Source organism: Theropithecus gelada, chromosome 9, assembly GCF_003255815.1.
Source record: "Theropithecus gelada isolate Dixy chromosome 9, Tgel_1.0, whole genome shotgun sequence".
Lineage (NCBI taxonomy): Eukaryota > Metazoa > Chordata > Mammalia > Primates > Cercopithecidae > Theropithecus > Theropithecus gelada.
Window position 1 is genome coordinate 118,127,301 of NC_037677.1, and position 13,078 is coordinate 118,140,378.

The window sequence follows — 13,078 nt, forward strand, 5'->3', positions numbered from 1 at the left end:
TGTCTTCCCTCCTCCCTGTATTGACCACACATGCATGCCATTTCAAAACAAGCTGTAATGCAGGGGACGGGGCCAAGGTGCCCGATCCAAGGTGCCTGATCCATAAACAGGTAGAAAGCATGAGATGGACAGGCCACCAAAGCGCAATCATAGTTTATGGAATGAGTAGATTTATAAAGGAAAAAGAAAAATTGCAGAAATAATACACATTTGTTCGAAGAAGCTTTTCAGGTCTTTGCTTTCTGGAAAAAATGTACCTTGGAAAACTTGGCATTTTGCTTCTTCATTAAATAAAATGGCAAATAGTCCGAGTGTGGTAGCTCACGCCTGTAATCCCAAGCACTTTGGGAGGCCAAGGAGGGTGGACCACTTGAGGTCAGGAGTTCTAGACCAGCATGACCAACATGGTGAAACCCCGTCTCTACAAAAAATACAAAATTAGCTGGGTGTGGTGGTGGGTGCCTGTAATCCCAGCTACTTGGGAGGCTGAGGCAGGAAAATCGCTTGAACCCAGGAGGCAGAGGTTGCAGTGAGCTGAGATCGTGCCACTGCACTCTAGCCTGGGCAACAAGGGCAAAACTCAATCTCAAAAAATAAAAATAAAATAAAGCAAAGTGGCAAATGGACAGGAGTCAGGAATGGATCAGTTAGATGTCAGGCCCTCTGAGTTTCAATTAGGTCTCTTTGCTTTTGGAGAAGTGGTGAGGAATGAAAATGACAATAGAGTTCCCTCAAGTCAAATGTTCAAAGGTACCTCTTTTTTTTCTTTTCTTTTTTCATTTTCTTTCTTTCTTTTTTTTTTTTTTGACAGAGTCTTGCTCTATCATCCAGGCTGGACTGCAGAGACACAGTCAAGGCTCACTGCAGCCCCAAACTCCTGGGCTCAAGCAATCCTCCCACCTCAGCTGCTTGAGTAGCTGGAACTACAGGTGAGTACTACGACGCCCAGGTAATGGTTTAAACTTTTTGCAGAAATGGGGGTCTCACTATGTTGCCTAAGTTGGTCTTGTGCTCCTGGCCTCAAATGATCCTCCTGCCTCAGCCTCCCAAAGCACTGGGATTACACTGCCACTGCGCCCAACCCAGAGGCACATGTCTTTAAGATTACATAGGTAATAAAAAAAATATCAGAGGGAAAACCCAACACCAGGGACCATTCCCCCCAAAGTCTGCCCTGGTCAGGCCCCAATAAGGACTCTCTGAGGCAAGAGCAGGCCACAGCCAGCCAGGGAGTTCACCATCAGGGAGGCCCACAGGTGGGAATGAGCCTCTGTGAGCTCCAGTGACTCCGGGACCTGGGGTTGGCTTAACACATTAGCAAAGATGATGCCTTAGGTAACTAAAGGAACCTTCCCAGGAGATGAGAAATGTGTCTTTCCTTTTGAAGCCCCAGAAGCCCTTGAGACTCAGTGGAATTTCTAAGAGTTTCTGGCATCTCTAAAATGAACGTTCAATGCCACTGCTGTTGTGAAAAGCCCTTGATCAACCTAGGCTGACCACCTCTGTAACTAGTGGGCCAACCTTCCAGGCCACCCCACCCCACAGCCACAGCCTTTCTCCACCAGAGAACCATAAGGGCGAGGACCACACCAGCACACTGTATCCAAAGGCGTGGTCTTCTTCTGCTTTTGGCCTTTTTTTTTTTTTTTTGGTAAAGCAAAATATATTTTAGGTTTTTGTCCCGCACACTGAAATTCCATTTCTTTTTCCCTCCAAAAACGGCACAACGTGACACAACAAAATCACTTTGGTCATCTGCACTCCACAGGGGCAGGCTAAAGGCTTTCTGCTGAGAGTCCTCATTTTGCTTTTAGAACATAGGTGCTCTCCGTCTAGCAGAATGTTGGCATCAGTAATTAACACTGAACTGCACCTGTTAAAAATCAAGCAGCATTTTCTCATTAGGCCCTGTTAGTCTCTTAGCATATTTGTAATCACTAATTCAGATTTGCAAAAAGCTCCTTCCCCATAGTAATGATGTCGGTTCCATTTATTTTGAGCCCAGGGGTCTCTGGAGCCTCATCAGCTCCTCTTTGTACTTATTTACAAGGCTGTCTTAATTGACGAAATTAGTTAACCACCAGGATTTTGACCACCATTCTCATACTCAGATTGTATTTAAATAAATCATTGGAACTGCATCAATTATGTGAGTTTCAGAAAGCATTTGGTGGTTAAAAACAATCCCAGGGGCTGTTTAACTCTTCCTTTCTAACCAGCATCCCCCCATGAAATCCTTCACTTTTTTTTTTTTTCCTTTTTCAAAAAGATTTCTTTTAAAAGGGCCAACCTTTCAATCTCATCGTATCTGGTCTAAGGACTGAACTAAGAACAGAAGGACAAATCACCCCCCTGCCACTTGCTTCCACCACCAAGTAGGAGTTGTGAAAACCAACCAAAGTATTTCTACTTCCAAGCTTCAACAGTACCCACCTGCTAGCAGATCTGCCTCGTAACTGTTTCACATGTTCACTGCCCGCCATGCGTTACTAGAAACTTACTCATACGCAGTCCCCATTTTCCCCTGAATTTTAGCCTCTAGATGTTAATTTCCAAGTGTTAAAAAGGCAAAAACTTTTGCAGGAGCAAATAATCCTTTAAAGATGAATAACTGTCTATGGGATTTCAGAAAAGGGCTCCAGGGCATTTTTAGGTGGAAAGGAGGCTCATTTACCCACAGTAATGATGGAGTTAAGTGATGCTGGTGTGTTAAAGACACGTGAGACACAGTCCCGGATGTCCCACTGCTGCTACTGAGGAATCCTCCCCACCTGGCTCTAAAGGACCTGAGGTCTGAGCTAAAGAGCGTCTTCTATTCCTCCCACCGTCAGTTTTCCCAGATGGGTTCCAGTGATCCCCATGTCTCCTGGCATTCAGGTCCTTGGGCAAACTCCTCCCTAGGGCCTCGCTTAATAATGGAAAAAAGCAAAAGTGGTGGCCGTCCCTTCCAACACTGGGCTACAAAAGGCTGTGACTTCTGTGATCCTGCTCTCATCCTCTCTCTCTCTCTCTCTGGCTCCTCCTTTGCTCTGATGACAGCAGCTGCCCTATGAAGAGGCCCGCGTGGCATGGAACAGTGGGCAGCCCCCAGTCAACAGTCAGTGAGGAACTGAGGCCCTCTACAAGGAAGTGAATCCTAACAGCAACCACATGAGCAGTTCCTTCCCCAATTAATCCTTCCGATGAGACCTCAGCCTCAACCCTTCCTTGTTTACAGTCCTGTGAGACAGCTGGAGATGGAAGATCCAGCTAAACCACACCTTCATTCCTGACCCAGGAAACGGTGAGGTAGTAAATGTTGCTTAAAGCTACCATACCTTGGGGCAATTTATTATGCAGCAACAGGTAACTAATATGCCCACTTATGTTCAAATGCACCAGAGAATTTCATCATTCCTTCAGTCCTCTTCATATGCTCAATTATTACAGTTCTCCCCTTCCATACTAAATAATTTGGAAATTCCATCTCTCTTTCTGAGACACCTCTCCTTCCAACTCAGACCTGAATCCTTTCCTGACCTCCTTTCTCCTTATTCTTCCAAACAGCCAATATCACCTTTCCATGCACATCCATGGGATGCAACATGTTCCTGCAACTTCAACCAAACCTGTGTCCCTCCTGTTGCCAGAGTTCTCCTCTGCCTCCCCTCCAGGACTGGACTAGGAGCCCCTCAGAACTGGAGCCATCCCTCACCCTCTCATCTCCCCAGAGCCCAGGAGGGTGCCTGGCACACAGGGTGCTCAATCAATGTCTGCTAAGTGGATGAACAAAGGCTAGAAGGAGCATGCACAGGCATCTGCAGGGAGACAGCTGCCAATTTCAAACTCCCTAGGGAGTGATGAGACTAAATTTCATGGCATTGTGTGATGGGCTCTTCAGAATCTTTCAAGGAGGACAGCAGATTGCTGCTGTCATCTCCATGCACTCTCCCTTAATGCTTCATATTTCATACCCCAGTCTCTAATCCAAGTCCCCTCACTATTCATGCAATCCTGCTCGGACAGGGAAACTATACTGACGCTTCTCAAATTCCACACCCGTTTTAGTTTTATACACTATAAAGCATATAGAAAACAGACTCTCAACTTTCGACCCTTCTGTTATTAAACTCTCCTCATATGAAGAACACCACAAATGGGAATTGTACTTTAAAATTACATGTAAGTCCGGGGTAATATTTTTTGTTAATATCAAACCCTGACATGGGCAATTGTGACAATTATTGATTGTTGTTAAAGTATTCCTTCTAATTTCTGCTAACTTTTGAGCACTTTAAAAAGATAAACAAAAATGTAGGGCTGGGCATGGTGGCTCACACCTGTAATCCCAGCACTTTGGGAGGCTGAGGCAGGCGGATCACAAGGTCAGGAGATCAAGACCATCCTAGACAACACGGTGAAACCCTGTCTCTGCTAAAGGTACAAAAAATTAGCCGGGCGTGGTGGTGGGCGTCTGTAGTCCCAGCTACTCGGGAGGCTGAGGCAGGAGAATCGCTTGAACCTGGGAGGTGGAGGTTGCAGTGAACCAAGATCACGCCACTGCACTCCAGCCGGGTGACAGAGAGAAACTCCATCTCAAAAATAAATAAATAAATAAACAAAAATGCAAGAAATGTGATGTTCTGAAAGCAGAATTCTACCTTGTAGCCTCCAATGCGATGCTCCTGCTTAAACTCCTTCCCATTTTTCAGCCAGCGCATGGTTGGTGTTGGGTTGCCCCCCGCTGGGCAGCGAAACTTGACAGTGTTGGCCGCAGGCACAGCATGGAGCCGCTTTTCCATCTTTTCTGTGTTGGTCCAGTAAGGTGCTCCTGTTTTGGAAAACAATATTAGAATGTATACCGATGGACAGCTTCCCCTCCATGAGTAAACTCCAAACAGGTTAGATCATTTCGCTCTGCATGTAAATGATAAGCTATTTTTAAAATCTTTGGGTAATATTTACATTTGGAAAATATTTTCAGAAGTCTAATCCAGCTGGCTGGGCAGAAGGTCCCAGAGAGGGACGCTTCATGTCTACTAACGGGGGGAAAAAAAAAAGTGTTTGAGGCCCCTTCTCTCTCTTGTTCTTGATGCCAGAAAATCATTTCATGTCAAATCATGTTTTAAAATGCTACTTTATATACATATGAACAACGTATACAACTGCGACAGCTAAGTCCTCCAAAAATATATCATTTTGGATGGCCGGGCGCGGTGGCTCAAGCCTGTAATCCCAGCACTTTGGGAGGCCGAGATGGGCGGATCACGAGGTCAGGAGATCGAGACCATCCTGGCTAACACGGTGAAACCCCGTCTCTACTAAGAAATACAAAAAATAGCCGGGCGAGGTGGCGGGCGCCTGTAGTCCCAGCTACTCGGGAGGCTGAGGCCGGAGAATGGCGTGAACCCGGGAGGCGGAGCTTGCAGTGAGCTGAGATCCGGCCACTGCACTCCAGCCTGGGCTACAGAGCGAGACTCCGTCTCAAAAAAAAAAAAAAAAAAATATATATATATATATCATTTTGGATTGCCACACCTATTAAATGGTCACATATACACACTAGTTAAAAACAAGTTGTTCTCAAAAGCCCTATCAACTTATCCACTGGCGCCTTACTTTAAATGGCAATCAATAGTATACATTATCATTCTAATATAATAAAATAGCCCAGAGAGGCATTCATACATTTCTCAGAACTTATATACAAACAAATAAAAACTGTATCACTAAATACACACTAACTTTTTTATTTAAAAAAATTATTTCCAAGGGTGGTTATGAATGCTATAACCCTACCACCCCACTAATGATAACTTAAGAGGAAGCTACCAATTAAATATGTTACAGTTATGCCCTCCAAATATCCCTGAAAGTCATAAATACAAGTGATTTTTTAAACTCAAGAAAAAAGTTTTAAATCACCAAGCAAAGTGCATTTTATCTAAATAAAAGCCACAACCTCAAGCCAGAATACCACTGTAAATTCTTCATGCCTGCTAATAGTGGCTAATGACTACTATTGACTGAAAGCCTCTGCTTTGCCAAGCACTGCTCAAAGAGTTTTTACATGTCAACACATTAATCTTCACACCAATTCAATGAGAAAAGCACTATCATAACCTTGGCTTCCAAGTGGGGAAACTGAGGCACAGAGAAGTTACGTAACCTGCCAAAAGCCACGAAGCTTGGAAGAAGTGCAGCCAGGATTTGAACTACATCTGCCTGATGCCAGAGCCCACTGTCTTCAACCCTACTCTCCACTGCTAGGAAGACGCAGCTTCTCCATGAGGTTGGAATCCGTACCTTCCACCATTCTGATGTTTAAGGCTAAAGTTCGGGAAAGCCATCCTGGGTCAAGGCACATGTCCTCCTTTTTTCCTGTCTAGAACCTCTACCGTACAGCAATTTAACTTTTCACATATATGTTTTTGTCTTAGCAAAGTGGTAACCAAAATCCCTGTATTCCTCTGAAACAGCCACCAACAGGACCTTGAACATTCTAGAAGGCTAATTCATAACTGCGCTTATTTCTGATGAAGGCTAGACCGAACAACAGCACACACACTTCACAAACCCAAGGCAAAATGGCCCTAGGCAGGGACTTTGTCTCTGATGCATATTTAGAAGTGTCCTCTATTCTATGGGTGTAGAGCACAGTCCCTGGGGGATAAGGATCCCCTTCACTTAGCAGCCAGACTCTCAGGATACAATTAGGAATTGAAATGATTGCATCCAAACACCTACCCCAATTACCTTCACGCTTGCTCTTGAAACCTGCTGTCAAAGGTAGGGCTGAGATTTCTTTACAAGGGCATGCTGTATCTTTATCCCTGTGCTTATCTAAGTGTCAAAGTGATAGGATTTAGGTGCATCCATACGATGCTAAAACAGCGGGAAGAGGGGCAAAACTATAGAAGCTGGGAGGGAAGAAGAGGAAGGAGAAGAAAAAAGGAACAGGGACTGAATTCTTCCGTTTGAATCCAGTTGCATTTGCAACCTGGGTAGCCATTTGGCTTTGGGTGTTGAATGCCTATAAACGCACCTATTCTTTTGAAGGTTCACCAGGGAGTACTTGATTCCTATTCATCACAAGACTCTCAGGGCCTGGCATATACTGAAACAATTTCAATAATCTTTCATTTTAAAAGCTTCTACTTAGAAAAATCCATCCACAGCCACAGTCACTAAAAGGAAACCATTGAGAGCACAAAACAAATAATGAGCTTTGTCACTACACAAAGACGTTTACAAATCTGACCTAAATGGAAAGCATACCTCATGCTGTCAGGTGTCTGCACTCATGTCATTTGTTTAAGTAAACACAATAGCCTATTCATAAGAATTAGCTAAATATTAATGCAGTAACTCTTTCAGATCGCATCAATTACTACTGAGCTGATCCTGTGGAATGTCTTTTCTGTTTTACATAGAAGAAATCAACAGATACGTGCTTACATACCATGAGGCATGATTTTTATGTTCCCTAAAAAAAAGTGGGATTTAGCTGAAGGAACTAGGAATGTTGTTCTTTTCTGCCCTCACTGGGCCAAGCCATGGGTGAGACTGTAACAGCACAGGGACCGCCCCAGACCACGCGTACCTATGCAGGCCTGACCTGCGGCAACAGCAACAGCACACGGGCAACCCGCACCTTTGTCTTGGTGCCTCAGGAGTGATTTAAGGACTAAGGTGAAATAATTTTGCTGGAATTTCTGGCAGGTAGCCACTTCCCTGGGGTGATATTTCAATCACCAAAGCTACACCTATAAAATCTGCTTCTGCAAAACAGAGACACCGCCATACAGCAGGATACGGGCACAGGGCTGCTCATCTAAGTCGCAGAGATCCAAGGTCGGGGGGCACCATAAAAAATCCAGGCACAACCCTCCGCCCAGGCTCCCCTGTGTGACCAGCCCCACCCTGGTGACTGCTAACATCACACCAGCACACAGCCTCTCTTTAAATGTCAAGCTCGGCCGGGCGCGGTGGCTCAAGCCTGTAATCCCAGCACTTTGGGAGGCCGAGGCGGGCGGATCACGAGGTCAGGAGATCGAGACCATCCTGGCTAACATGGTGAAACCCCGTCTCTACTAAAAATACAAAAAACTAGCCGGGCGTGGTGGCGGGCGCCTGTAGTCCCAGCTACTCGGAGGCTGAGGCAGGAGAATGGCCTGAACCTGGGAGGCGGAGCTTGCAGTGAGCCGAGATCGCGCCACTGCACTCCAGCCTGGGTGACATAGTGCGAGACTCCGTCTCAAAAAAAAAAATAAATAAATAAAAAATAAATAAATGTCAAGCTCACAAATAGGTTTAATGAACTTGATACGGGAGGGGAGGAAGTCTTTTTTTTCTTTGAGACAGTGTCTCGCTCTGTTGCCTAGGTTGGAGTGCAGTGGCACGATCTCGGCTCACTGCAAGCTCCGTCTCCCAGGTTTATGTCATTCTCCTGCCTCAGCCTCCCGAGTAGTTGGGACTACAGGCACCCGCCACCATGCCCAGCTAATTTTTTTTTTTTTTTTTTTTTTGTAGTAGAGACCGTGTTAGCCAGGATGGTCTCAATCTCCTGACCTCATGATCCGCCTGCCTCGGTCTCCCAAAGTGCTGGGGTTATAGGTGTGAGCCACCGTGCCCGGCCAGAACTCCTTTATAATTTTACAATAACTCTTCCTGAAATACACTAGCTTTATGTGAACCTTGAAGAATCTGTAAGATCTAGAAAAATAATAATACTATAAGATAGCCTTACGGTGTTTCCTTCATCAGCAGCCTGGTGTCCTCTGTATGTTTTCACAGTTGGAAAGGCCACACATGGAAATGCCAGGGCTTCCCAAGAACTGCAAAGCAGCTGGAGACAAACACCATCCAGGCACCGAGGACAGGCTCCTCTACCTAAGGAAGCCCCTTTTATACCAAGGCTCAGGAACAGCTTTAACAACTCTCATCTGGAGAAGGAACTCATGTACCAAATTAAAGATCTACCAAAGCCGAGATCAGCCTTGTCCATAGTAGATGCTCAACAGGGATGTTTACTCAACAGTCCTACCTAAAATGAATCTGCAGTCCAGGTGCAGTGGCTCACGCCTGCAATCCCAGCACTTTGGGGGCCGAGGCAGGCAGATCACCCGAGGTCAGGAGTTCAAGACCAGCCTGACCAACATGGTGAAACCCCGTCTCTACTAAAAATACAAAAATTAGCTGGACGTGGTGACGCATGGCTATAGTCCCAGCTACTCAGGAGGCTGAGGCAGGAGAATAGCTTGAACCCAGGAGGCGGAGGTTGCAGTGAACCGAGATCATGCCATTGCACTCCAGCCTGGGCGACAACAGCAAAACTCTGTCTCAATCAATCAATCAATCAAATGAATCTGCAAGCCAAGGACACATGAGTTTCCCTGAACTTTATATACCTTAGAGGTGTATGAAGAGTGGGCTTAAAGTCAACTAATAGAGATGTGTGGTATAAACTTCCAATGGCATTCAAAATGAATGACACTAAACCACCTGTAAAGGAAACAAATTAATCTCGATGATAGGTATGGTACCTTTGGCTCTGACATTCTTAGAGCTTCTGATGTGATAGGTACCACGAGAATGATGTTCTCCTAATCATTAAATACTAAGAATGAGCTGATTAAAGGAACAGTCAAACCTAGCCACAGTCAATCAATCCCATCCCATCACCAGCGCATAGCATACCTACTCATTATCATTTTCTACACTGTAACAGTTATTGCATATAAGTAATAATATTAAGTAAGTAGAATTTTACTTTAAGACAACAGAAGTCTTTTAAGATGCAATGGGTTAAAGAGAGATTTATAAATGCACAGAAACTTCCCTTAAAGGACTCCAACACAGCCTTTAACATTCCCACCCTAGAGCCAAGTTATCATTCTTTCTCAGGGCCCCTTCTTTGTGATAGATGTGTGGTTCTAACATCAGTTTCTCTGTACTGAAAAATATTCCTTCTGATGCTGACCAACAAGAGTAGGGCACCTGGAGGGTACAGCTGGAGTTGTCTTCAGCCTATGGGGTAGGCACTCAAGCGTTTATTGGATGGATGGATGGATGGATGGATGGATGGATGGATGGACGGACGGATGGATGACTATTAAAAGCTTTAGCTATAAAGTGAAGTAGTTGCACTGATTAAGGTCCCTTCCAGTTCGAACATACTTTCCAGGTATCCATGTGCTAGGCAGGTATTGATTCTATCAACAAATGGTAGGATTATATGATTTCTTTTGACCCTGCAATTTAAACTTAATCAGAAACCATAGTCTGCTGGGCCTGCCCCCACCAAAACCCTTACACATCCCAATGCTGACATCTAAGGTTTATAATCTTCTCTCTCTCTCTCTCTCTCTGGAACCAAAAAAAGAGAGAACACGGCCCAATGATTTAAAGGAGAAACATGGAATCATATTACCAGGCTGTACCAAAGAGACCTCAGTGACCATCTGGCCCAACGACTGATGTGATCAATGTCATCCAGAAAGGTTAAGTGATTTGATCAAGGTCACACAGCCAGAGGCCGGGCTGAGGCCAGGCCCATCTCCAGCTCCCTGAGCAGTGTTCCTTCAACCACTCCAGCCTGCCCTTTGAACTCTCCCATGGTAATTAAGTCAAAAGTTCAAGATTTATGTGAGCAGCGGCCACTGATGACTGCCAACTGTATTTTTATGGATGCAAAAAATTTTAAAAACACAGCCTGTTTCAGCTCCTAGATTAAGTCTCACAAACTCTCTAAAGCCCCACTAAAGCCTCTGTCTCGAGTCTATAATTAGGGCTTTTAAAAATATCACTAATCAGGACATTTGAATGCCTTGACTCCTGACAGGGGAAAAATGTCTCAGAGCTCCCCACTATCCTGCAGTTCTGTTTTCGGTTTGGTATAAACTAAGAGAAAACAAATCTAACAAAATATGGAGATGTGAGTGAGGATATGATTATGAGGGGGTATGTCTGTGGCTTTATTTGAGAACTCTCATTAAAAACTTGCTAACCAGCCAGGCATTCAATCAGAAATATATGTTTTAAAAACCAAGCAAGTTAACCACAAGTGAAAGAACTGAGCCCATGAGCAGACCAGTTAGCCCATGGGAATTGCCAAGATCTGCTTTCAAAGGAAACTTCTCCAATCATTGGCTGCGCTGTTTAACCAAGGAGGAGACTGAGAAAGATATTCAGTCCAACCATTGGATGGAACCTCATCACCAGTCTTTGTGATAAAATACCAAAACCAGCCTTTTCTTTTAAGAGACAGGGTCTTGCTGTGTTGCCCAGGTTGCACTGCAGTGGTATGACCACGGCTCACTGCAGCCTTGATCTCCTGGGTTCAGGTGATCCTCCCACCTCAGCCTCCCGAGTAACCGTGACTACAGGCATGAGCCACCACACTTGGCTAATTTTTTATTTTTTGTAGAGATGGGGTCTTGCTATGTTGCCCAGGCTAGTCTCAAACTCCTGGGTACACACTATCCTCCTGCTTCGGCCTCCCAACTAGCTAGGATTACAGACGCGAGCTGCTGTGCTGGCCCAAACCAACTTATTGATGATGTTTTCATTACAAAGGGAATTTCCAAAAATTTGCGAAGCCTGCGTGGGTTTTTTGTTGCTGTTGTTGTTGTTATTGTTCTTTTCAATTCCTAGAAACTTCAGCACAACTAAGAAGCCTGCGGTTACCAACTTAGGATCTCTACCAAGTAAAAATCCCAATTAGAACAAAGGTGACTTTGAACTGTTATCGGCAGGTTAATCAATGAAATGAGTTTGGGATCTCAGGCTAACTACCTTCATTTTCCCTAGTTACTTCCAAAAAAAATAGTCTTTCTCCCTGACATGGAGTGTGGGCATCTGCAGGTCTCAACAGGAATGAAACTGAAATAGAAAATCACTTTGTCTCGCATCACTCGAGAGAAAGAACCACTTTAGCAGCAAGAGTCTTGATACAGCTGTTTCTCCATCACTTCCTTCGAGTTAAGCAACGGACCTGAACTTTTCGCCAATCATGATCTTCTCAAAACTAAGTCTCAAGCTCTTCAGAAACATTAATCACCGAAACACAAGCTGGAGACAATAAAAATCCCTCGAACAAATGGGTATATGTATCTACCTAGTGGCTGCCAGATAACCCATCAACATACCTAGTTTTAGGGAAGGCAAGAACTAGTTAACTTATGCTTTTCCATGCAAAAGGATAAATTCTCAACCTTTCAAAACCCTCAACCTGGATGCATTTCAAAAATTAGCATTTGAAATTGCAACTTTCTTTCTGGAGAAAATGTGTTGCACCGAGGGGCATATGTAACAGCATTATTTCCTGGCAGCCAGGCTTGTAATGGCATCACAGGACTGTTCCACTTGGAAACATCTAGTGCTGGTACCGTGTGAGGTCATCAGCTAGTCAGCTGCTAAAATATGACCAGAGAATGCCCTGCACATCTGTGATGAAGAAATCAACTTAAAATAGATATAGATAGATAGATAGATAGAGATAGATAGATAGATAGATAGATAGATAGATAGATAGAGAGAGAGAGATAGTTTTTTTGTTTTTTTTTTTTTGAGACAGAGTCTTGCTTTGTCGCCCAGGCTGGAGTGTGGTGGCACGATTTCAGCTCACTGCAACCTCCGCCTCCTGGGTCCAAGCGATTCTCCTGCCGTAGTCTCCCGAGTAGCTGGGACTACAGGCGCCCGCCACCAAGCTCGGCTAATTTTTATATTTTTGGTAGAGATGGAGTTTCACCATATTGGCCAGGCTGGTCTCGAACTCCAGACCTTGTGATCCGCCCACCTCGGCCTTCTAAAGTGCTGGGATTACATCCGTGAGCCACTGCGCCCGATCTTTAATTCTTGATTGTTATTTTTGCCATTGTATTTGGTGCCCAAGCTTTTTGTACTTTGTACAGAATCTAAAAAGAACTCTAGCAGGCAGCTGAGCTTGCCTTCTTATATTAACCACCAAAATTAGATCAATAATCTAGCATATCAGCAGAGGGAATGACCTGCAATATATTTTTCCAACTGGAAGATACAGAACTAAATTTTCAATGTCTCAATCCAAAAGGAGAAAAAAAAAAAAAAAAAAAAAAAA

The 13,078-nt window shown here is 44.4% G+C and overlaps 1 protein-coding gene across 5 annotated transcripts in view; it reads right to left on the bottom strand.

The window, feature by feature from the left end:
• The window catches only part of FGFR2 (fibroblast growth factor receptor 2), a 121,653-nt gene that overhangs the window by 68,934 nt on the left and 39,641 nt on the right, over positions 1-13,078 (bottom strand). For all 5 annotated transcript variants that reach the window (XM_025396746.1, XM_025396745.1, XM_025396743.1 and 2 more), the window contains one exon: positions 4,641-4,810. In XM_025396746.1, the coding sequence (XP_025252531.1) occupies positions 4,641-4,810 (170 nt within the window). The remainder of the gene's footprint in view (positions 1-4,640; positions 4,811-13,078) is intronic.